Below are 27,368 nucleotides of genomic sequence, written 5' to 3'. Positions count from 1 at the left end.
TGTTGTGATTAGGCCAGCTTCGTCTGTACACTAATTAATAATACATTTGTTGAAAACTATCGCTAAACGCTAACTTTTAACTAAAATAAAATCACCTTCTTGCAATATCCGCAACTTCGTCCCATTCTCATAGCGAACAAAAACAGCACGCAGGAGTGCTCTTGAATTTAGCGGCCAATTACCGCGTCATATCTCACTACACCGTCACAAATATATTAAACGATACACTGAAACATACCTTTATTTCAACTGGAGAATCCATCTACGATAAATTCACTATAAAAGCACTCGTTAAGGTTGGACAGAGAAAGGGTAAAATTCGCAAACGAAAAAAGCAGTTTTTTCCACACCGTATGTCAGATCTTCATAAAAATTAATCAGCACTACTGTAACAACATTCTACATACGCTGATTGATTTTTATGAAGATCTGACATACGGTGTGGAAAAAACTGCTTTTTTCGTTTGCGAAATTTGCGCATTCTCTGTCCAACCTTAACCGCTAGGTTAGTCATACTGTTACAATAGATGATTCAGAAATACGGAGGTACCTATTATAACCGGGCTCTGACAGATACACTACCGAAAATCAAAACAATATGTCGGCATCCAGCACACATCCATGAATCAGCAGTGCCGCCAAACAATAACATGAACTAGAAAATTAACTGTAATGAAATTTAAGGTATAAATCATCAATTATTTCATATCATTGGGCTGATTACTGAAAGCTAGCATTTTATTTTTATCTGTCATAAAATTCAACTAGTGACAATACAATATTCAATGTAAAACTAATCATTACCAGTTGTTAGCCTTCGCATGGTAAGAAAATTTTTCATTTATACTAAATATTGCGTGATGTTTGTTAATTATGTAATATATAGAGGTATACGAAATAGTATACTACTTCTTATTGTGTGAAAGAATATTGACAACATCGCTTCAATTGGAAATTATTCTATTTTTTAGTGCGGGTCGTTGCATAATAAGGTGAAAATAGCCTCATCACCCTATTGCATTCCTAGCTTGTTTAATGTAGGAGAAAAATTCACTGTCTGGGATCGCGTCCTGCTTGTCTACAAGGTTTGTACCAATGTATTGCTACAGTTAGATTCTCTTCAAGTGTTTTGAAGTTAATCTTTTTATTAACCTTCCGGAAGTCGCGCTAGTGCACTGAGTGAGTGCACGCTGCTCTGAAAATCTAGCGAAATCGTCTTAGCGTACCAGCGGCTGCTCTTTCAGTGAGCCATTTGCGCGACTTCTGGAGTATTAATAGTTTTTCTAGTATTCTGTTCTAGTCGAATCAAGTGTTCGAAATCCTGCCTGATGTCTTCGATTAACATTCCTAGATTTAAGATTTACTTCTCTGTATACGGTTCCATCATCCGGGTGGATGTCGTCTGTTCTGCTGCCGTTTCTCCTCGGGTACTCGGGCTTCAGTTTATTGATGGTGGCTGCTGCACTGTTGGGGCTGGTTGCCAATCACTTTCATTGTTAGTTTGTGGGTTTTTTTCGTTTGACTATTCTAATTCACGACGCTTTTTCCGTTATTCTCGGGTAACTGTTCTGTTTAACTTTGTCTTTCTAGTTTTAGTGTTCCACTTTGATCGAGCTAAGGGTCGTTAGGCTTACTGCCTTGCGGACCTCATCTTTGGTGCGTAGCCTCTCTTGCTTTATTATCGCACGGTACACTGTTATTGCGACTACTGCTAGTATTTGTAGTGCCGAACTTGAGTTTTTCGCGGATTCTTTCAGTTCTAGAATAGTTATTGCTCATTGTTGGTTTTTCGCGGGCACTTCTATCCCTTAAAATTGTGAGTAAACCGGGCGCACATTTCTAACTTAGAACTGCAGCGTGTATCACGTATTTTTTCTTCACGGGCACTTTTAAATTGTCTTTCTTTCGGGCTTCGAGCGTCCAGGCTTGTTATTTGCTCACACAATGAGCCACAAAGAGCGAAATACACCGATTTAAAATAGAGCAGCACAAAAACACTGCTATGTGCAGAACGACCGCACAAAGAGAAACTTGAAAACGAAAAAGAGTGAGATCTGTGCACCAAGAGCTGCACAATTTCGTTCAAAGAGTCACCTTGAAGAGCCACTTTTTTGTGCCTTCCCTCACTGGAAAGCAGGTAGGAAGGCGAATCAAACTACAATTCAGATAAAGTTTTATCGGAAGAACGTTTTAAAAATGTTTTTTGGTTGCCTTCTCTACTTACGTGCGCGTGGGACCAAGATACACACTAAAGAGCCTCTTTATTTCTACTCTTTGTGGCGTGCAGCCTTGGAGTAGAATACGCGTGTGGGTGCAACACGCATCGGAGTGAAGAGGTTTATTGTGAAAGAGAAGAGCGGTGGTTCGCTTGAAAAGTGCAAAAAGCGTTTGTTATTCTCTTTATTTGCTCTGAGGTGCATAACATCCCTGCGAGCCTCTAACACAGGTCACCATGTGGGTTTTTTTTCGGGCTTGTGATATTTTAGTCAAGACCGCGCTGTTTAGAGTTACAACTTTGAATGTCATTTATTTTTCGGTTTTCGTGTACGGATGGGTAGCGGCGTGAGCGAAGCAATAGAGCTTGGGAAAACATTGGTGGCAATCTTGTAAAACAGATTTGTGTGTTTGCGCGCATACGGAAACGATTCCGAATGTTTCGAAGTAAGCAAAACAAAAAGGTTTGCTGCTAACTGTGTGGTCTTAGCTTGAGTGGCAAACTGTGTCATAAAATCTAGGACACACCGGCAAATAGAATATGTTAATTTGGTAAAGAATGATATGGCCAGTACATGGGACTTTATGGAGCGTACTAATACTACTACAGTAGCCATCGTCCAGGCATTTCTGTAGGACTATCCTGAACATGTCCGAAAACGCCAGGGTCCCAATATTCAGTGCCACGTTGGGGATACCATCCGGTCCGGGAGTTTTTTTCGGTTTCAGTCCTTTTGCCGCTATAGGGAGCTCGTTGTTGGAGACTCGATTGTCACCAGCATTTCCACCGTCTACATCAACGTACGGTGTAGGCGACCATGCGTTTGGATCTAATGCAAATTTTTCAAAGACTTATTATGTACAACCACAATGTTGCCAAAAACAGAACCCATTTGTTGCCAAAGTTGGAGTTTGCCAAAAAGGGAGCATATCAAAATCGGAACGTGCCAAAAACGGAATTTTATTGTGCATATATTCCAAGCACATTGACATAATATCTGCTTACTTTCTCTTTGGATTTGAGATCAATACACTAAAATATTATTATATTTTACCTTTAAAATACTGTTATATGAAAACGTTACAGTTTTTGGCATCTATCGAGTTGTAAAGAGACAGATGAGTTTTTGGCCAACATAGGGTTATAAACCTATTATAATAACTTTTTAGAAATTCTTCAAAATACCGTTTTGCTTATATTTTATGTAATAGTTTTTTTTTCTCGGGATTCTTTTCCAACCTTTTTCTTATTCAAAATTATATCAGACCATTTTTCCTTTATTTGATGTATTTATGTCTTGTTTTGTCGATCAATCCAACTGAAATGCTTGATAAAGTGCTCTTTAAAATTTCAACTTTCCCATATTTCCTATAATAGAATTGCTACTTTGAACAAATACACAATCCCCAAAAACAGATAACACTCTGCTGCTTCCAAACTCGCTGACTTCTCGCTGACAACAAAATAGAACATGAAATGATTTTTTCGGAAAATATAATTTTCTACTAAAATGTGGACCACTGATTATTATATTTTTAATTTCGTTGATTTGACACGGCTCATAGCGGAAGCTTAACGGAGCCGTGGATCTTTCATGTGTTTACAATATGTAAAAAATAAATATAAAAACAAATATTATTGATTATCCGATGGATCTTGTGCGCGCAACTTTTTATTGCGAGCGGAGACCTTCTTTCGCGGCTCGCCTACTGCGTTATGGGGACCATTTAATTCTCTCCTGTCCTTCACATCAAGGTCATCATCGTTAAAAGCGCCTTGCTGCTCGCGATCAGATGTTCTTTCCTGCTTCTTGCACTTACGATTGACCAATGTAAATCCGTCGTCATTGTTATTATCTTCTTCACCAATGTTGCTTACAGTGTTTTTTGGGGTGCTGGATGCTGCTTTGGCAGTTGTCAATATGGACTGAACAACTGCCACAAATTTGGCAACCGTTTGTGGTTCTGGTATTGGTATTGAAAACTTATTTTTGGGTTGGTTTGCCGTGGATGCGTTGGCATTTGTACCGATTCTCCTTCTCCTCTGTATATTCCGCGCAAGGTTTTCCCTTGTGCGCTGTCTGATTACCATCAGAGCCACGAAATTTCATAATCAGTTACCTATTTCGGCTTGCATTTACCGAAACCGACATTCAGATTCAACGCCTCCCTCATTCATTCATTTTCCAACTGACTGAAATTTCATGCAGAATCAAATGCTTGAGTGCAGAGGAAATATAAATTCATTCACCAACCAAAGCATTCATTTGTTATTATGTCGACGGTTTGGAGGCAAAAGTTGACATCTTTTACATCTTCGAGCATAAGTGAACTGCATAATCTATATCTGATGCACTTTTGCTCAATAATCCCTCTGCCAGCATAAAAACAAAATTCACTTTGCTACTGAAACCGAACACGTCCGAACCTGAATGCGCTTTAGGCTCTGATTACAATACTTGCACGTAGGAGTTTACCCCTCATGGGTGCATAACGTAGTTCGGTTAATGGTAGCTTCGTGGGTTTTGAGTTTTATAGTCAAATGGGAGGGACCTATCGTCTTTCGATCCGCATCCTCACCACAAGAACACCGTTAGGTCTATCCGGGATTTCTCCACGTATCAGATGTAACGGATTCTACTTCTCCGTATTGCGACATGTATTTTGCAATTTGATCAGGAGGTGTACGTGGTGATAGATCATGTAGCTTTACATCTACATAGTCTTTTTCTAAATACACGGGAATCTTAATTCCAACTTTATCACTTTCAGCCACGTGCTTCAAGTTGTTCTGCAAAACGAAACGTTCAGCTTGGGCTAACGTGTTGAATGATATGAGTACTACATTGCAAAGATGATGATACTGTTGATACATAACCTCCTTGAGCCTAAGCTGCATCTTCACCTTCCGTAGGTACTCCACTTCACGAAAACTCAATCTTATTGAACAGAATTTAAAGTCCACGACCGCTGTGTTGGGTCGGAGCAGAGTTTTTTCGTCAACTTTACTTATGATGGCAAGAATACATTAAGGCCGATGACAAGCTGAAGTGGAAAGCGAAGCGTTTGCGGACGCGTCATAGTGTTTTGCCGCGTTCGCTCCGCTTTTACTATGACAGTATTACGCGTTCTACATGCACACACCAAAGAGATAGGTCAAACGCATTCGCTTCGCTTACCGCTACCGCATCGCAAATCGCGTAAGCATGTCATCGGCCTAAAAGTTGTCTTTGTTCTTGCGACAATGCACACTAGATCGAGAAGTTGCTAGTTGTTGTTCACTTGGTTCGATTGTACGTCTGACTTAGGCAGAAGTAGAAAGTAGACTATGGGGGACCACTGATCTTCTGCGTTTTAAAGGGACAGTCTTTTGATCGTGTTCTAAGCTCGTAATCCATAGAACAGGACTTTGAATGTAACATCAGTTACATAGGAACCCCGAGCAAAAAACGTTTTGTTTTGCGAATTTCAAGATACCTAATTACCAACATGAAACTGGCCAAAATGGTGTCTTCGAAGGCTTTCATCAACGTTTCAAGTCCGTTCCTCTAACAGTGTGTGTTTACTGATTTAACCTCCTAAAAGGGAGATATTTGTTTTAAGCTGCAAATTGAAAAATTACCTAAAAAATTAATCATAAAATTTAAAAAAAAATGTTCTAGTCCCCCCGATTGAACATTTCAAAATTATGCTTAGATGAAAGAGAAGCATCTAAGCTTTAGAGAGTAGATTAGCGATACTATTTTTTTCTTCTAAATATTTTATACCAGAGACACTGTGGATTTGTTTGCCTCCTAATTAACCGTGTAAATCAGTGGTTTTCAACCTTTTTTGTTCCATGTACCCCTTTTCGAATATTGATCACCATGATGTACCCCTTTGTGAAAATTATTCACCATTTATAGAAAAAGTAAGTAAGCATCTCAATTCTTGACACACTGAAACAAATAACAAAAAAAAACAAATAACTGACGGAAATGTTTGGATAACAAGTAAAAATTGGTCCCGCATAATTCACCCCCTACATTAGTCTAATTTACCCCTGGGGGTGAATTCACCCCCGGTAGAAACCACTGGTGTAAATGATTTGTTTGCCTTCCTGTTCAAACGCCAAAACTGCACAATCCTAACGCAGCTAGATAGGTCTATTTGCGGCTGGTTAACTATATAGTTCTGAAGTTGGGAGCGAGTATGGCCTAGATTGTAATATGATTTCCTTGTATGCAACTCACCTGACTAGCTCAAACAAGAGATAAATGACTAAGGTTAAAACTTTCATAATCGAAGAAAAAGTTCTGGATTTACTCTTCGGGGTTGCAAGATTTTTGAGAATTTTCTGAAAAATGCGACGAATTTCACGATCCAATGAATCTTGTAAATTCTGCTGTCATATTCTATTCGGTGCTCTTCAATTCCTTTGTCAAGTTTCTGGACGTATCCCTTGGTAACATCCGGAGTCACCAATCTATGCGATGCGACTGAACTGGTTTGATTGTTTTTTTTTTAAATTAGTTTGTTAGCTGATTCAACTCTCTATCTAATAATCCATGTAGATGATAGTAAGGTAAATACCATAACGAGTAGGTATGGGATGTTTCACAGAGTTAAGAGTAAGAATCTAATTTTCGTAGGAAAACATGAATGACTTGTTATATGTTTTTATAATTAACACAAATTATATGTGTAATGCTAATACTAATTATATAGTACATCGAAAAAGTGTGCTTTGAGTCTTTTTGGTCTTTTTTGGCCTTCAAAAAGTAGATTAATAAAAATATTTTATTGTCCTCTGTCTCTCCTAATCCCATACTATCATGATACGAAATCAAAAACTACACCAAATAATGGTACGCGTTGATACAACGGTGACACACTTTTGCGAGGTTTAATGCTAATATCCGAAATACCGACGTATGAATGAATGAAGGAGTGTATGTTGTCCCAAAATGTTAAGATGCGAAAGTCAAACAAAAAAATGATACGAAATACAAAACCTTATCTGTGATTATCTCAAGACTGATAAAAAATAAAGAAAGATCTCCCCTAAATCATTGTGTTGGACATAAATGTAAGATATTTTGATTAACTATTTTTGTAACATTCGATGATTTTTCAATAAAATGCTAATAAAACTTGAAAGTCCTGTCTCGAAAGCACTACTCCCAAATTAAAATGGAAGCAATAAATAGTATTGAAGTTGCAAAAACAAACCAATGGCTTTTTATTCACCATTGATGCCTGTTCCGAATGACTTAAATAAAGTGCTGCCCAATACATTTCTTCCGACGCCTTTCTCCGCTTCCACGTGCTCTTTGAAAAGCTGCACGGCCTGCCCGTCGTATTCGATTTAATAAAGTCAATAAAGAATATTTTTTCTGGAGCTATTTCACAAATCCCTGACTTGCCTTGAACAATCAACTCACTGACGGATTTGGATCCCCATCTTAAGAAAGGACATAGGCATCGCTGCACATGTTCCAACGACAGATGGACCAGCTACGAACAGCATTTGTAATATTTTTGTAATGATGAAGAATAAATAAACGCACAGTAATGAGAATAAAGCCCTTTTACAACGATGCATGAGATCTGATGATATATTTGAATAAAGATACAAGAAAACGAAAACGAATCACACTCTATCCCTGCTATGATGGCACCTAATCACGAAATGGTATCTATCTTTCCATCTTTTCACTTCCATGTAGCTTCAGTCCAACGGATACAAAGTTCGCCAGTTGCAGCGACGATGGAACGGTTCGCGTATGGGATTTTCTGCGATGTCAGGAGGAACGCGTTCTCAGAGGTTAGTTTTTCGATCTAAGCGGTCAGCGGCAAATAATTTGGTTTTGGTACCCTTCTCAAACTAGGTCATGGTGCAGATGTTAAATGTGTACACTGGCATCCACAAAAGGCGCTGATCGTGTCCGGTAGTAAAGATAATCAGCAGCCCATTAAACTGTGGGATCCAAAGAGTGGACAAGCGTTAGCCACGTTGTAAGTATTAATATTAATAACTTCTGGGAAGGTTATTAAATAAGACAAACTATTATTTGAATTTTAGACATGCTCATAAATCGACGGTAATGGACCTTAAATGGAATGATAACGGGAACTGGTTGGTCACTGCTTCACGTGATCATTTACTTAAATTGTTCGATTTGCGAAATCTAAGTGAAGAGGCTCAGATTTTCCGGGGTCACAAAAAGGAAGCGAGTGCAGTCTCGTGGCATCCAATCCATGAGGGTTTGTTTGCATCTGGAGGTTCCGATGGGTCCATACTGTTTTGGAATGTTGGGTAAAATAAAATCTCTGTTTGATAGTTTGTCAATTAGCAATAATCGGTCGGAAAATATTTACAGCACGGATAAAGAAGTTGGAGGTATCGATAACGCACACGAAAGCATAGTTTGGACCCTAGCCTGGCATCCACTGGGGCATATCCTATGCTCAGGATCAAACGATCATACCATCAAATTTTGGACACGCAATCGACCCGGAGATCAAATGAGAGACAAGTATAATCTCAATACATTACCGGCTAGCTTGGCTGGCCTGGACGATTGTGAGCTAGAAGATCACGTCGTTATTCCGGGTATGGGTCCCGAAGATAAGATCGACATGGCAGACAGTTTGGGAACGAACAATAACGGCGTGATTCCTGGATTAGACTTCGCCAATGTCACAAACTTTAATGAAAAAATGAGAGAGAAAAAGATTCCCTACAGTAAACCCATTCCGCGAAATTTCCAGGCTCAGTGGAATGAAGCTAGCAAATATGATGATCATCATGTTGCTTCCGAGGAGATCAAGGAGGTGATCTCTCAGATAGTGGAACACAATACTGGGCCGGTTCCGTTGAAGAAAATGGCACCGTCAGCCATTATTTTATATGACCGCGTAATTCAAGTACAGCGTAAGTATCCTGCCTTTATTTCATTTCGTTTGATGCTCGTTGAGCTATCTGACCGGGTAGTGGCTCTATAGTTTTATTTTTCAAATAACCTTCAGACACTAATTATTCCTACTGTTTTGAGTGGTTCCGAAGTCTTATCAATAGCGTACTAGCAAAACGCGAATCCGAATATCAGTTCCGACCGTTTATTTTTGTTTGGTTTCGTTTAAATTAACACGGTTCAATGCGTTAGCTTGACTGAATCGTGAGTTTTTTTTAATATTTACAATGTGTGAATAGAAATATATAAATCAAATGGGGCGATCAACGAATCTTGTGTATGCGATTTATTACCTTGATCGTTCCTGATGAAGATCCGCGAGCTCGTCACCAAATGCAACTTAGAGGTCAATTAATCCGCCTTATCTCGGATGATCGTTTTTGTTAATGATGTCCTCGATGTTGATGTTGTATAGGTTTATACGATTGGCTGGTCTTGATTGTTTGTTGGAATCACGAAGCACGACCGTGTATCCGGTGCTGTATATTGGTTTGGAAGTATTAGACGCAACACAACAGTCGGAAACACTGCGCAGTGACTGGTACTTATCGACCACATTACTGATATTTTTGTTGACAAAATTCACCACAACCAGTATTTCTCGGCTGAAGTTATTATTACTATCATTACCAGACCTTATTGCATTATGAATACGAATAAAAATGCGTATGTCATGATGACCACGATCGCTGTATGACTAAACCGTCGAGGAGGTACTCTAAAGAGAATGTTTCTGCGCAACGTCCTAGTTCTAGCTCGGACATAAACTCGTTCTATTAGAGCTGAAGAAGCAATGCGTGCTGACAAAGAAACGGCTACAACTACAGCTTTTGCTGTACATATATCTGCATTGTTGGAGAGTGTCGAGTTGAATAAGTTGACAGTGGCTTTCGTAGCTAGCCGGATGGCACCAAAAAATTCGCCTCAATGCAAATCGTATAAATTTGCGTTGAATGCCTTCAATTCTATCGCTACCGTTTAGGTAGTGGTTCCAAATTGTCGAATAATACTCCAAAGATGACCGGAGTAGGAAACAGTACAGATTTTTCAGGCAGTATATATCCGTGAATGACTCGGCAATACGGAATATGAACCCCAGGTTTCGCGATGCCTGACCAATAACATATGAGACGTGTTGGTTGAAAGTGAGCTCAGAATCTAATATTACTCCAAGATCCTTCACGGAACACTCGAGGATAAGCAGTTCAAGTAGATTATAGTCGAAATTGATTCTCTTGCAATTGCTAAAAATTTTGCGGTTTTTAGAATCACGATACACCATTCACTGAAGATTTTGAGGTTATCCGCATACGACAAGCGTGGTGCTTCGAGTATATAATTCACGTTGTCGAAGTAGAGTAGGAAGATGAGTGGTGCAAGATGGCTTCCCTGTAGAAACGTAGCTGTAAATATCTCAAATAGTCGCTGCCTATATTCACGCTAAATTGGCGATCAACGAGATACGACGGAAACCAACGAAGGACTGATCCAATAAAACCCAGTTTGGCCAACTTGGCGATGACGATGTCGTTATTGATTTTGTCACAAGTGGTGGACAGATCGGTGTAGATAGCATGATTGATTTCCAAGCCATCCTCGAATCCTTCAGACACGAATGAAGTAATATAATACTCCAAAGATGACCGGAGTAGGAAACAGTACAGATTTTTCAGGCAGTATATATCCGTGAATGACTTGGCAATACGGAATATGGACCCCAGGTTTCGCGATGCCTGACCAATAACATATGAGGCGTGTTGCTTAAAAGTGAGCTTAGAATCTAATATTACTCCAAGATCCTTCACGGAACACTCGAGGATAAGCAGTTCTGGTAGATTATAGTCGAAATTGATTCTCTTTTCCTAGAAACGGCGATTGCTAAACATTTTGCGGTTCTTAGGATCATACGATTACTGAAGATTTTTAAGTTATCAGCATACGACAAGCGTGGTGCTTCGAGTATATAATTCACGTTGTCGAAGTAGAGTAGAAGATGAGTGGTGCAAGATGGCTTCCCTGTAGAAACGTAGCTGTAAATATCTTAGAGTAGTCGCTGCCTATACTCACGCTAAATTGGCGATCAACGAGATACGACGGAAACCAACGAAGGACTGATCCAATAAAACCCAGTTTGGTCAACTTGGCGATGGCGATGTCGTAATTGATTTTGTCACAAGTTGCGGACAGATCGATGTAGATAGCATGATTGATTTCCAAGCCATCCTCGAATCCTTCAGACACGAATGAAGTGAACGACAATATATTCGTCATAGACCTGCTAAGCATGAATCCATGTTGATCTTCTGATATATATTGCTTCTAATGACAAAATACCGGCTCCATTACAACTAACTCGAAAAGTTTAAATACAGCGCATAGCACAAAAATTCCACGGTAGTTTTCTATGTTCTTCTTATCCCCTGGAAACACGAAACATGATTTCCAACCATCAATCTCGTTTTCTTGACCTTGTCTCGAGCCCGAAAACGCGGCCTGTGATGTTCCCGTTGGTGCGGTGGATATGAATGTATTCACCATTTCAGAACAATCGGTTCTCTCTGCAATATGGAAAACGAAATCGTCTTATTTAGGGATCATCCATAAATGACGTAGCATTTTTTGAGTGATTTTAAACACCCCCCTCCCCTATCGTAGCATTTTGTCACAAACCCCTAGGTACCCCCCTGGTAATTACGTGGCTTGACGGTAAACCTCCCCCCTCTTGACCCCTTAAAAATATCAAAAAATAAAAAAAAACCAAGTTAGATGAAATTGGTAAAGCTACGTAACATGACATGACCCCCTACCTCCCTGTCGTCACACATCATCACAAAATACAAAACTCCCCCCTCCCCCATATAATGCTACGTCATTTATGGATGATCCCTTATGTAAGTAAGGTTATATGTTTAAACCCAACTTTGTGCATTGACTAAGTAATTGAAGTAATGTGGTGTTAAGCTGCTGAGAATGAGCTGCCGAAAGCGGTGGCTCCTTGCAAGTAAGCCAGTAATCCATTCGCATAATCGAACGTAGGAATTGATTCCTTCTTTCATACATGAGCAATTCACTTAATCTTCATGCCAAATAACTCTTGCACAGACTTGCACAAACTTGTGATCTTTTCGTTTGCCCGGTTTATTTAAACATAGGTGTTGATTCCTTCTTTCGAACTTTCCATGAATCTATATTAAAATCGAAATGAATGCACATTTTGACAAACGGTTTGAAGTGTTTTACCTTTCATTTGCATTGGAAATGTTTCGTACGTGTACAATCAACCTGATTGGTAACCGTAACCCGATCGGTTTACTCAAACAAGTAGCATTAAATGCACTAAAGTAAATGGTAGATGGTACTTACACTACTCGACTGTTATGTCAAATAGCCAACTACCATATAATATTTTATGTCAAACGATATTATGCTAAATGGTTTTATGTCTGTTCAAGTACACGAGAATGTAAATACAAACAATTCAAAAAAAAATATGAAAATCGGATGAATAGTTTTTGAGATATCACGTTCAGCGCAACGCCACTTTTCAAAAAACTTCATTGCGAGATAATTGCGTTTAAAGTTTTGTGTTAACTTCATTCGTGGAAGAACCAGCGCGCTGCAAACGGCCGTAATTTAAATGTAGTGCTCCGATCTGGATGAAATTTCGCATAGATATTTTCAAATGTATGTACTTTTACAATATTCAATATTGTTTTTCGATTTTTTTAACTCCAATTTTGTATATAACACCTTAATATAATTTCAAGGAAAGCTCGAAAGAAGAAATCACCATCTATGTTTGAATAAACCGGTCAGACGAAAATATCACAAGTTTGCGTGCAAGAGTTATTTGGCATACAAATTCAAAGAACTGCTCATAATTTAAAGAAGAAACCAATCCAACCAATAGTAGCTGTTAATACCAGTTTGAAGGCAAAAACTGTCGAGAATATTTCTTGGGCTAGCCTAGAGCAGGTTTGGACGATTATCGAGCTTGGCGACCGTAAGTTATACTTGTGTGCGTTGTATGTTCCACCCGACCGCGCTCGTGATATCGAATATGTTGAAGCACACTGCAGCTCACTTTTTACTATCCTCGAAGACGCGAATGCAGTTGATGAGATCATGGTACTAGGAGATTTTAATCTTCCTAGCATTTCATGGAAGTCTTCCCGCAACGGATTCCTTTATCCGGATTCGGACCATTCCGTACTCCACCCAGCTGCAGTGAGGCTACTTGACAGCTATAGCTAAGCCACGTTACTACAAATCAATTCTATTGCCAATGAAAATAGCCGCCATCTCGATCTTTGTTTTGCCAGGTTTCCGCCACATCAATAGTGATGGCGCCCTCTCCTCTAGTAAAACCAGTGATGCATCATCCTCCATTGATCGCTACGATTGATACCACTGCACAGTGGTCCAGATCGCTAATTTAGGAGGAATTTTTACTTTCTGACAAACCTGTATAATTTAGCCGTATCATGTCTTAGGATGAATTTGTGTACTTTAGAAGATGCTTCTTTTTATTGGAATAGTTATTAGGGTGGTTCTAATTTATCTAAAATACGAAAATAAACTTTTTACTGATGAAAGATAGAGCTCCACAGTCTTCCACAAAGTTGTAAAGTAACTTATTTTGAATAAATTTGTTGAACATATTAAAGCTCTATCTCTTTTAGTTTTTGTTATACAAGAAATTTAAAAAAAAGATTAGGGTGTTCCTGAAAAAAACGTTTTTTTAGTATAACTTTCGTATCTTTTACTTTTTGTTAACACAACCTTTGAACAGCTTATTGAAAACTTCAAGTCGAGTATTTTTCTCCAAGACACCGAAGGTCTAACTTTTTTCTTTAAAAAGTTATGGACACTTTTCGTTAAAAAAATAGCCTATTTCAAGGCTCAATATCGCTGATGCGGGCACCTAAAATTGAAATCTGTTTCCGCCACATGAAAGACCATATTTATTAGTATATTTGAGCAAAAATTGGCGAATACGATATTTTTTTAAAATTTGCAATTTAGATTTAAAGTTTGTAGTTTTGCAGGTTCAACGCATTAAAGCATTTACACACATATCGTTGTATTATGAAAAAAGCCACTTTCAAATATCATTCTCTCATCGCAGCAAGCTTTGCATAAGTGAAACGACTGTCAAAAAAGGTTTCTGATTTTATTCGTTTTAAATAAAACTAGTAAATATGGATATTAGTCGAAGAGAGTTGGCGAATTTGCTTATTGCTGGTAAAAAGACAGATGAACTGCTTAAGTTCATTACAAGTAGTAATCCAAATGTAAAATTGAGACTTGTTAGTGCTCGGAAGAAAATAAAAATCTTCATGTTGGAATTTAGAAGGTTGTGGATTCGGAGTAAGCGCACGCAAATTCGGTTTGAGCTGGAAAATTTTGTGTGGCTTGAAGGAAAGCTAAGATTCGAAGTCGAAGGTAAAGGTAAAGGCCGAAAGAGGAAACCATTTTCCGAAATATGTCGCAGAGCCAAAATAAAAAGATTAGGAAAGTTGCGCGATAAGTATTCCACGGAAGAACTTGGTTTAGCGTCAGCCGTCAACGCTAATTCTACTGGTTTCCGTTTAGTTGGCAGACAAATCGAACGATTGTCGAAAAGTCCCGTCAGATCTACCGTAGAGAATTTAGGATCTATGGCTGTCCCGATTGCAGAAGCGTTTACTGCGGAGGAGGCACTTAGATTTATTTGTGAAAATGATTTTTCTAAGGCGCAGTACCAAAACATACGCAGCTCAGTTATGCAGAAGGGTTTGGACATTTATCCCGCGTATAATAAAATAGTAGAAGAAAAGAAACTATGCTATCCGATCGGTATGTACTATTCTCAAAGATTCGTCCCTGAATCAACAATTTTTTTCAGGAATTTCTGTTCAGCCTTCTTGTGCGTATGTTCCCCTTCAAGCTCTTGTTAACCATACCGTGGAACGACTCATCTCGTTTCTGAATATTGGAGTTCTACCACTGCATCCTGAGGATAATACGTTTGTTATCTTTAAGTGGGGCTGCGATGGAAGCAGCAACCATTCCCGGTAGGCAACATTATTTTTCTTCTAAACTTTGACTGACAGTCTCTTTTCCACTTGAACATAGATACAAGCAAATGTGCGTTGACGAAGATGAAAATGGAGAACTATTCGAGTATAACGATTCGCATATATTTGCTCTATCTATAGTACCTTTACGTGTAGTTAGTCGCCGGAAAGATGAGTCAAGAGATTGCATTCTTTGGAATAATGATTTTCCATCTTCAGTATCCCTGTGCCGACCAGTAAAATTAATTTTCAAGAAGGAAAATCCTGAACTAACAAAGGATGAAGTTGCCGCGATGAACAAGCAAATCGATGAATTAGTCCCGACTATAGTAAATGTTAATATGCGCAAGATTCCGATTAGTTCAAGCTTCATATTTTCCATGGTTGATACGAAGGTAGTGAATGACGTAACAGGCACACCGTCTCAAGCGTGTTATATATGCAAACGCTCCGGAAAGCGATTGAATGATCCTTTACTGGTAGCCAGCGATCCACCGGATAGTTTATATGTTTTTTCACCTTTACATGCATTAATACGAGCAATGGAGTTACTATTGAATATTGCTTACCGTTTAGCTCTAGCAAAACCGCGTTGGCGCGTAGGCAAAAATACCAGCGAGCTTAAGGAACGACAAATAAAAATTCGACAAGCGTTACGTGACCGTTTAGGTCTTCGTATTAGCGAACCTTTGCCAGGTGGCGGAAATTCTAACGATGGTAACACAGCTCGAAAATTTTTCAGAAACCGAGATGTCGTTGCAGAAGAAACCGGGTTGGACGAAATGTTGCTAGAACGTATGTATGTGCTATTAACAATCATCAACAGCAAATTGGGAATTAACGCGGATGCTTACCGGAGTTACGCCGAAGATACACGATTGCTTTATGTACGCCTGTATGGTTGGTACGCTCTCTCACCAACCGTGCATAAACTCCTGGTTCATGGAGGAAGCATTATTCAACATAACATGCTGCCAGTAGGTATGTGCAGTGAAGAAGTTCAAGAAACCAGGAATAAAAGTATTCGCAGATTCCGAGAATTCCACGCACGCAAATTCGATCGACTCGTCAATCTTGATGACGTTTTCAAGAGACTTCTTGTTTCATCAGATCCTATAATTTCTCTTAAATGTAAACGTCGAATTCAACGAGCACCGCTGGATATACCTGAAAATGCAATGCATCTACTTTTGAATTAATTGGCATTGAATAAATTCTCCTTATATAAATCATAAATTATTGTCATAGCCAAATTATTTTTAATGAACACATTCTGTATTGTTGATATGTAAGCAAAACAGAAAAGGAAATACAAAGGCTTTAGGCAATTTCTTTTATGTCGCTATGCGATAAAATTTAAAACTTTGGTTAGTAAATTTAAAATTACATGCTTAAAAAAAATAATATTTTCCAATTTTTGCTCAAATATACTTAAAAGTATGTTCTTTTCTATGGTTCAATCCGAACTTACTTTTATTTGCCCCAATCAGAGATAATGACATTTGAAAAAGGGCTATTTTTGAGCGAAAAGTTTCCATAACTTTTGAAAGTATAAAGTTAGACTTTCAGAGTTATGAAAAAACGTGGATTGAAGTTTTCTAAAAGCTGTTCAAAGGTTGTTTTAACAAAATATAAAATTTCTTTCGAACATTAACAAGTCTCAATTTTACATTTGGATTACTACTTGTAATGAACTTAAGCAGTTCATCTGTCTTTTTACCAGCAATAAGCAAATTCGCCAACTCTCTTCGACTAATATCCATATTTACTAGTTTTATTTAAAACGAATAAAATCAGAAACCTTTTTTGACAGTCGTTTCACTTATGCAAAGCTTGCTGCGATGAGAGAATGATATTTGAAAGTGGCTTTTTTCATAATACAACGATATGTGTGTAAATGCTTTAATGCGTTGAACCTGCAAAACTACAAACTTTAAATCTAAATTGCAAATTTTAAAAAAATATCGTATTCGCCAATTTTTGCTCAAATATACTAATAAGTATGGTCTTTCATGTGGCGGAAACAGAATTCAATTTTAGGTGCCCGCATCAGCGATATTGAGCCTTGAAATAGGCTATTTTTTTAACGAAAAGTGTCCATAACTTTTTAAAGAAAAAAGTTAGACCTTCGGTGTCTTGGAGAAAAATACTCGACTTGAAGTTTTCAATAAGCTGTTCAAAGGTTGTGTTAACAAAAAGTAAAAGATACGAAAGTTATACTAAAAAAACGTTTTTTCAGGAACACCCTAATCTTTTTTTTTAAATTTCTTGTATAACAAAAACTAAAAGAGATAGAGCTTTAATATGTTCAACAAATTTATTCAAAATAAGTTACTTTACAACTTTGTGGAAGACTGTGGAGCTCTATCTTTCATCAGTAAAAAGTTTATTTTCGTATTTTAGATAAATTAGAACCACCCTAATAACTATTCCAATAAAAAGAAGCATCTTCTAAAGTACACAAATTCATCCTAAGACATGATACGGCTAAATTATACAGGTTTGTCAGAAAGTAAAAATTCCTCCTAAATTAGCGATCTGGACCACTGTGCACTGTGGTGCATGATTTCGATATTGCACCACGTTCTGTCACCTATGATTTCCGTAAAGCCGACCATCGCAGTATCGCAGACCTTTTTTCCACCATCGATTGGGAAAATATTTTGAACCTCGAAGATGTCGAATCCGCAGTCCAAACTTTTTCCAACGTTCTGGCATACGTTATTGACAGGTACGTTCCGAAGAAAGTTCACCATCGACAAACCGGCCCTCCATGGCAAACGAGTACATTGCGACGGTTGAAGTCTATTAAGAGAGCTGCCCTGCGGAGGTTTACCAAGTATCGTACAATATCACTCAGAGACTATTACGTCAGTCTCAACCATGCGTACAAACGAGCCAGTCAAAACTGTTTCTATCGATATCAGCAAAATATTCAGCGTAAGTCGCATCCTAAACGTTTCTGAAAATATGTAAACGAGCAGCGAAAGGAATCTGGACTGCCGTCGTCTATGACTTTCAATGGTAACACAGCTTCCACATCACGAGATATATGTGCACTTTTCTCGGAAAAATTCGCGAACGTGTTCATAGATGAGGAATTAACTATTGAGCAAATCGAACTCGCTGCTAGCAGAGCTCCACTTGTGGGTCAAACTCTGAGTGCTATCGATGTCAACGCAACGATGATTACCAGAGCTTCCTCTCGACTTAAGTCATCCTTCAATCCGGGACCCGACGGGTTCCCCTCCGCTTTTCTGATAAGGCACATTGAAGTTTTGGTTAATCCGCTTCTTCACATCTTTCGAACATCTATTGACAGAGGTATTTTTCCATCTTGCTGGAAATCAGCGAACATGTTCCCAGTACATAAAAAGGGAAATAAGTGAGACGTCAATAACTACCGTGGAATAACTTCATTGAGTGCTGTCTCGAAGTTGTTCGAGCTTGTGATTATGGAACCTCTTCAGGCTCACTGTAAGCAGTACCTAAGTGACGATCAACACGGCTTCACGTCTGGACGGTCAACTGCGTCTAACCTATTATGTTTAACATCCTTCATAACAGAGAGTATGGAACATCGCGCTCAAACCGACGTTGTTTACACCGACTTATCTGCCGCTTTTGACAAGATAAACCACGATATCTCAATAGCAAAAATGGAGAGATTTGGAATTAATGGTAGTATTTTGCAATGGTTTCGATCCTACCTCACTGACCGAGAGATAGCGTTTGTCATAGGAGAATGCCAGGCCCCTGCATTCTCTTCTACATCTGGAATACCTCAAGGAAGCCACTTGGGACCGTTGATGTTTCTGATATACTTCAATGATGTACATCTAATTTTGAAGACTCCACGATTATCGTTCGCAGATGACCTCAAGATTTTTCGCCTAATTCGTTCAATTGAAGATTGCAGAGTTCTCCAACAGCAGCTTCAAGTCCTTGCTGATTGGTGCAATACGAACCGCATGTATGTAAACCCGAAGAAGTAATATCTTTTTCACGGAAGAAGAATTCGATTTATTTTAACTACCGTCTACTAGAGGCAGAAATCGAACGTGTCAGTCACGTGAAGGATCTGGGAGTGATTCTGGATTCTCAACTTACGTTTAAACAACACGTATCCTATGCAGTAGGTAAAGTGTCTCGAGCACTGGGATGCATATTCAGGATAGCCAAAAACTTTACGGATGTTTATTGTCTCAAATCGCTGTACTGCTCTTTATCCCGACCAATTCTAGAATATTGCCCTGAAGTGTGGAGCCCGAACTATAATAATGGCGTTGAAAGAATTGAAAGTGTGCAGCGACGCTTTTTACGTTTCGCGCTCCGTAGATTGCCGTGGAGAGATCCTGTCTGACTACCTAGCTATGAAAACCGATGTCAGCTGATTCAACTAGAGCCCCTACATGTTCGAAAGAATACCCCAAGAGCTTTGTTTATCGCTGACACTCTGCAAGGCCGTATAGATGCCCCAGCTATTTTGGAACAAATCAACATAAACGTCGCACCTCGAGCACTACGTAACAACAAAATGTTCCGGTTGCCATTCCGACGCACAAATTATAGTATGTATGGAGCCATCACTGGTCTGCAACGAATTTTCAACCAGGTAGCTTTAGCATTTGATTTCAACGTTTCTCGACATACTCTGCGTGTACGTTTCTCCAGATTGTTTAATCATTTCGTTAACAACACTTGACCTTTTTATTCTTTGTTTGTAATTATTGTATGATTATTGTTTTTATGTGCAACTTGAGTATTAGAAATAAGATTAGTATTTAGACTAACATCATTGGGGCTTTGATATGCCTGTTGATGTATTAAACAAAGTAAATTAAAAAAAAAATAAATCCCTATGTTGGAGTAGACCGTTTGTACGAATGGATAACAGGTTTGCTTGCGAAGGGCGCCACTTTCGGCGGCACATCCTCAGCAGCTTTGACCGCATCAGTTCCTTGAATTGGGTAATGCACAAACCTTAGGCTTCACCCCAAAAAAAATTATTGAAAGCATTAACTTTTCTGGGGAATGGGCCATTCTGGGGGATGATTTTTTGGGGAATGGAGCATTATGGAAAAAGGCTTTCTAGGTAATAGGGTTACGGTGCCCTAATTTATCTCAGCCCCTCTATTCATCCCATCATTAGAGCACATTAGTTAGAGCAGTGCTATCTCTATTCATCGCATTAGCTCAAATGGTAAGATGAATAAGGGTGTGTTGTACTCGGCTTTCCGTATCGTTCAAACGCGAGTATTATGCATTGCCCAGGTAAGATTTTTAATTGTACTCCTTTTTAGGAACGAAGCAAAGATGATGATACCTATTGTCCCGCAATCCAATCACTGTAAGCCGAGTTATCAACGAAATAGTGTGATCTTGGCTAATGATATGCATAAGGGCTCATCTACCCTAGCACATTCTGATGAATGTCTATCTGGGGAACGGTACATTCTGGGGGATGAAATTCTGGGTAATTGCTTTCTGGGAAATGGCTTTTTTATTTCGATTACAGAGGTTTTAACCTTAAGGTCATTCGCATTTCTGGTAAATGGCTTTTTTATTTCGATTATAGAGGTTTTAACCTTAAGGTCATTCGCCTTTTCGAATCGAAATTTCTAACAATATGTGCGGGGTCGATACTCGAACCCAGGTGCGCTGCGTACAAGGCAATCGATTTACCAACTACGCTACGCCAATCCCCAAGGAAATGGCTTTCTAGAGAATGGTATACAACTTATTTTAGCTTCTTTATCTATTTTGTACCTCGAATTTGCCAACGCTATTCGGATAGACAATTAAACATGTATCGTAAACAATACTAAAGCATACCTTTCATCCTTTCAGCTGGTTCCAATCTAGAAGCCGTCATCCTGGAAGGGCCCGAGTCTCTCAATCGGTTTATTCTTCTTGGACGAGTGCCGGAGCTGCGGGATGTTTTTCCACTAATTACCGACGAAGAGCTGAACAACATGGATGAAAATATCTCGGGAATTCTAGCGAGTCGAGCTAAGCTGGAGATAGACCCAACCTACATATACAACAAAACACTCGCAATGGAGCCAGCAGAACCACCGGAAGCTACGGAACCGTTGTTGTCGTCCACATCGCTGATGAAACGACGAACACCACCGCCTCCTACCCCAGATCCGACAGCGGGTATACCATCGCTATTGCAATTAGACATCAATCCACCGCCCAATGTTTGCTTCAATACGGATGAAATGGAGGACGAAATAGCCCTCCGCAATAGTAAAAAGGGAAGGGAACGAGAGAAGATCAAGGAAAAGGAACGTCGCGAACAGGAAGAAAAGATGAAATTCTGGGCAGAGCATAATGAGAGGAACTGGGATGATGATGGCAGCGGTGACGATCTTGAAGGTAGTGGTTATAAGCCGTCAATTTCGCCAGCGGATCATAACACTAACAGCAATGGGAAGTGGGCCACAGTCAAACGGGAAATCGACGAAGAGGATGCCGCCGGACTCGGCGGTAACTCGTGGGATGCTGGTAACGATAGCTATGGTGTCGAAGTTAAGCGGGATAAGGATAGTAAAGATGATCTTGGATTCAATTTCAATCAAGACGCGCATTTGGGTAATTTCGGTGCACCGGCTGGTTTCGCTGCAAGTAATTTTAATAACCAAGGACCGAATCATTTCAATGGCAGGCAAAATAACTTTAATTCAGGACCAAACCATTTCAATGCCGTCCCAACCAGTTTCAATCAAAGTCAAGTACCAAACAGTTTTGCACTTCCTAACAACTTCAACCCCAACATGCCTCCAGGACCGCCACCAAACTTTAGTTCGGGACCACCACCTCCAAACTTCAATGCGGGTCCTCCAAGCAACTTCAATGCAGGTCCTCCAGCAAACTTCAGTTCTGGACCACCGAGTAACTTCAACGCGTTCAACAATTTTAGCAGTGGGAATAGTTTTAATAACGGAAGTAATAATTTCGGCTCCGATCATGGAGGAAATGACGATGGCTGGAATAGGGGCGGCAATCGTAACCGAGGCAACATGCGATCTGGTCGTGGTAATCAACGAGGATTCCGAGGAGGTAATAGAAGGAATTAGGATTATCATTAAAGCTAGGTCACGTTAGATATGTACTGATATTTTTATCTGTATAGTTCTTACTTCGGTTTCTATCCGAATAATTCTTAAGCAAGTAGTAAAACGGTGTTTGAGTGGCTGATAGTGCACGATAATTCATGGTGACTTGCGCGAGGCATCCCTTAATAGCTTGAGGCGGTTCGATCGCCGGATACTATCTTGTTATCGGGCATGGGATTGTGAATGGGAAAACAAATTAGTGTGTGTGTGTATGTGAGTGGGCGATGATCGTTGTTTAGAGCTACTACTAACTTGTAAAAATTGCAATTATAAAGATACGAAAATTTTGATGAAAAAAGTTGGAATGTAAAATTTTACCCGTAATAAAAACAATAAAAATATGTCATAAGTTTGAGGCGATTAAAATTCATTGTTAATATTGGTATGCGTTTATATGATTTGATAATTCAAACAGAAGAGACCTACACCTGGTTTTCAGATTTATTTATGTATTACTGCTGTTTTACGTCCCTGCCCTTTTGCTCAATAAGGGGAATGGGCGCGTTATGTCAGTTTGGTCGAGGCACATTTCGATTGTGAGTCAGTGAATGCATGACACGCAAAAGTGCCTGAGGTGATAGCAATCACTGTCAGTGATCAAACGATGATTTTGAAAGGGACACATGTAGGTATTAAAACCAGATTAGTTTATATAGTCGTAATTCACCAACTGCTTCGGGCCACTTATATTTAAAAGTACTTAATATTAGAAAAAAGTGTTCATATCACAAAAGATGACTAAGCATGCTCCTGTTCCATATCCGTTGAACCAAACTGAGTGGCCAAAATATATTTATTTATACATAAACCTCATCTTTTTTCTCTGTATCATTTTTCCCCTCTGGAGAAGTAGACAAATAATCAGAGTGGAAGAAAACTCAACAAATGCATGGGATTATCCAGAGTGGACAAAAAGATTATAATATTCAGTACATCGAAGAGCGATCGAAAACCTACATCCATACGCATACATAGTACTGACACCCCAAGCCATATTCGATTTCACAAGACTGAGAAATAAGTTCTCAAAATATGTATGCCAGTGTCGTACAGTTCAGCACACACACCGCAAGGTTAAATATGGAAGATCTGTTAAGTAAGTGAATTTTATCATTCATGATCATTGCACTTATAACGTAACATAACCATTCACTTCCATCCCACGATGCTGCATTTTAAGGCAAGGAATTGTAAGTCGTGGTGGTGCTGCCATTTACCAATGACAGTACCACTGTTTCCTGCATTTAGTATCAATCCTGATTTAAAATGTGTCACGTGGAATAAATGGACAATCTACCGCCTTTATATCCACTAAGCCAGTTGGGTGGAAAACAATAAAAAAAATTGTGCTGTTGTAAGGTGTGGAAAAGTCTCATTTGGCATAATGGTCATTTGGCATAGTGGTCATTTGGAATAATTTTGAGAATTGATCACACTGAGGGTCATTAGGCATAACGGACATTTGGCATAATTTTGCTAAGTGATTTCACTGAAGGTCATTTGGCACAACAGCTGAATGTGTAGTTAAAGCTGCACTAAGCAATAATAATAATGTGTTGTTATATATTACCAGATATTGATTATTTTTCGAGTTAATACATTTTATAACTGACTTTGCCTTCTTTTAAATAAGGACAGTTCTTTTAAGTTGCACTGTTGAATTTTTTGTGCTTGTTCATTTTTGTAATTATGGATACTTGGCCATGATGTATGTTTTAGTATAGGGTATAACTACGATCTACCAGACGTATGTTATGTTTTGGCCATTATTTTTATGATCGCCAGTGAGTTTTGGTTTTTCATACAGCGTTTCAATAATTAAAATTATCCTTACATTTCTTTCATGAGCTGTTCTTTTGAATTATATACTTTATCACTTGTGAATTTCACCAAGTTTTTCAAACGATGATTTATTGAATAAACTTACATATATTCAATCATATCGGTTGTTACACTGCTCTAGCAGATGGGGCGAAGCCAGTGCAATGCGGCTTTGCCGCATAACCGAGACCAAGGGTGAGGTGGCCGCCAACCTGCCATCGGAAGCGGCGGCCCTTCGCAAGCAAACACTCGTTTGCCCGGATTACTCAAACATAGGGGCTATAAATTAGTTCAAGTCCGACGGAGCGACGTCGGACAGCACACTACTTGAAGCGATGTGGCGTAGGTAGTTGCCGTTATGCTCAAACATTTGATCTATATGCCAGCTGCTTACAACTGCATAACTAACTTTCCCCCGAACGATGAACGTTGATGTCAACATCAGGCATTGCATTTATCGCTCATATGAGTAAATGCGCCCGGATAGTTTGCTACTGCGACAATAAAAACTCACATTTTCACACGAAAAGTTATTGGCACTCACACAACTTCTCCGGATAAATACAACGTGTTATTTCTCCGGATAAATAAAACAGCCGGAGAATGAGTGAATGAGTTTATCACGGTATCCTTTTTGCGCTCGCTGCTTTGCTGTCGTTATTCTAAAACACGAAAAAACAAGTCTATCATACTTCTTTGCCGCTTTTCTTTGTAATTAAGTGTATTTTTTAAGTTTTTATCGATTTCCACGAAATTAAAAATTTATCAGAATTTTGCGACTCATCTTACCTCGGAAAAGTTGGACATCTAATAAGCTTCTTCTCGCGTGAGTGAGGGAGAATTACAATGCCTGATCAACATACAATAAAATACATAATACATACAAGAAAGGATATAATCAAAAAACATCCTGGTAATCAATGACTTTATCACTACATATACCTATGCCAAACGACCGTTATGCTAAATTACTGTTTTCTTTAAGAATATTTATACGGAAAGACCATCAGCAGTAGCACGGCTTAAAATGATGCCGAATTACCTAACTTCTCGCACAGTTTTAAATTGTGTTTCCCTGTAGTTGAAAAAATGGCAAATGACCTTCAGTGTGATCACTTCTCAAAATTATGCCAAATGTCCGTTATGTCAAATGTCCGTTATGCCAAATTTTGCCAAGCCTTCAGTATGATGAATTCTCAAAATTATGCCAAATAACCATTATGCCAACTGACCGCTATACCAACTGACCGCTATACCAACTGACCGCTATGCTAAATGACCTTCAGTGTGATCAATTCTCAAAATTATGCCAAATGACCATTATGACGAATAACTGTTATGCCAAATGTACGTTATGCTAAATGAGCTTATACCAAATGACCTTAGGCCAAATGACTTTATGCCAATTGACCCAGACCCTAGCAACCCATTGCTTGCCGGACATCACTTCAAGTCAGACAGGTTTAAGTTGCCCAAAACAGCAATATCATCACTCGGGAAGTTAATCGAGGTCACGAAAGAAACGAAGGAAAGATTTACACCGATCAGGATGGAATCATGAATATTATTAGCTGGGAAATACAGGACTCACGAATAATGAGCGATCGGCAAGTTTCACTTATAGCCACGTAACGTTGATCACTCGGGCTACCATGGCGAAAAGCGACAACCATGGCTGATGCATTTATGCCACTGACGTTCTGGTAGTAAACCTCGATGCTGTTGGAGGACGGATCTTGTTTGGCTGGAGTGGCGCCAACAATAGTATTAGCAGAGAGAGCACACGGAAAAAAATTCGTTCATAAATTCTTGGAAAAAGACCACGATTACGTGAACTGATCGATTTACGAAAACCGTGACCATATTCCTGAAAATATGAATAATAAACCTCGTATTCAAGAAACTATTTGTGTTTCCAAAAAACTAGTTCGCTCCGAATTTACTCATGACGTTACATTCGCATGTTTGGTTGGGTTACTGTTGTTGTTCCCTGGATATGTTTAATTTTTGTTAAGGTTCTTGTTCATAATTTGGGAATACACAGCTGTCAGTCAAACGATGTTCATGGTTTCAGGAGCTTATTCGCGATTTTGATTTCTGTGCTTTCATGATCGAATTTACTATCGGATTTTTCTGTCAGACTAGCGGGATTTATGTTCATGATTTCAGGATCTTAGTCGCAATTTCTAATCACGTTATCGTGATATTTTAGTCATGAGAAGAGTGAAGCATATTCATGATGTCAGGATTTTAGTCACTATTTTTGATATTTTAATCACGAGTAATGTGATTTCTGGTAATGATTTCAGGAACTTTGTCACAATTTTCATACGTGCTATTAACGTTGTCGTGAATGTTAGTCACAAGTAGAGATTTATGTTTATTTATATTCATGATTTCAGGATCTTTGTATTATACTAGGATTTTCTTATATCTACAATTATTCGTCGAACGGCAGTTTAGGAAATCCCACAGCACATGGGACAGTTATGCGTATAGCGGTAGTTATCGCGATGTGTTATTTTTGGTTACTATCGGTTTTCTACTCATAGTAACGTAAAAATATGAACTGAGTCATAAAAGTGTGACTGATTCGCGGTATCTTGTTCTGTGAACTGTATCACGAGCACGATTTGTGGTATCCAGCGCAGTTTTCGTTTTCTGTCCGGACATCACACTGAACCTTATCAAATAAATAACGATGTTCGAGGTCCTAATAATTTTTGTGTATCTATTGCTCGTACCTATTACTGGTCGTTAGCAGCTGGACATTTCGTGACAAAGTGCATGGAACAAAAATGATTCCACGAATAATACTCCGAATTTGGTAAAATAGTTCACGTGAAAATTTCATTACAATGTTGCATGAAATTGAAAATAGTTATGAATATCTCTTACACATCATAAGCACGCAAAATAGATCGTAAATCATGTACTAGGAATCATGAAACAGCTCACGAACACATAAATAATATTTTATGACTTCGTGAACTATTTTACGAGCACGAATAATAAGTTGTTACTATTATACTGAAATTCGTGAATTCATTCACGAATACATGAACAATATTTTTAATTTCTTTAACCGTTTCACGAGCACGAATGGTAAGTCGTGACTAGTATACTACAATTCGTGAACAACTTCACGAAAACATGAACAATATTTTTTAATTTCTTTAACCGTTTCACGAGCA

General features: G+C 38.9%; 1 protein-coding gene across 1 annotated transcript in view; it reads left to right on the top strand.

The window, feature by feature from the left end:
• LOC131684346 (pre-mRNA 3' end processing protein WDR33) overlaps window positions 1-22,719 on the top strand; it is a 57,635-nt gene extending 34,916 nt beyond the window's left edge. Inside the window, exons 4-8 of the mRNA XM_058967141.1 lie at window positions 7,923-8,020; window positions 8,085-8,211; window positions 8,279-8,512; window positions 8,577-9,130; window positions 21,080-22,719. Coding sequence (XP_058823124.1) covers window positions 7,923-8,020; window positions 8,085-8,211; window positions 8,279-8,512; window positions 8,577-9,130; window positions 21,080-22,314 — 2,248 coding nt within the window. The 3' untranslated portion in view covers window positions 22,315-22,719. The remainder of the gene's footprint in view (window positions 1-7,922; window positions 8,021-8,084; window positions 8,212-8,278; window positions 8,513-8,576; window positions 9,131-21,079) is intronic.
• The last annotated feature ends 4,649 nt before the right edge of the window (window positions 22,720-27,368 follow it).

Source organism: Topomyia yanbarensis, chromosome 2 (assembly GCF_030247195.1).
Source record: "Topomyia yanbarensis strain Yona2022 chromosome 2, ASM3024719v1, whole genome shotgun sequence".
NCBI lineage: Eukaryota > Metazoa > Arthropoda > Insecta > Diptera > Culicidae > Topomyia > Topomyia yanbarensis.
This window is presented reverse-complemented; position numbering and strand designations above follow the sequence as displayed.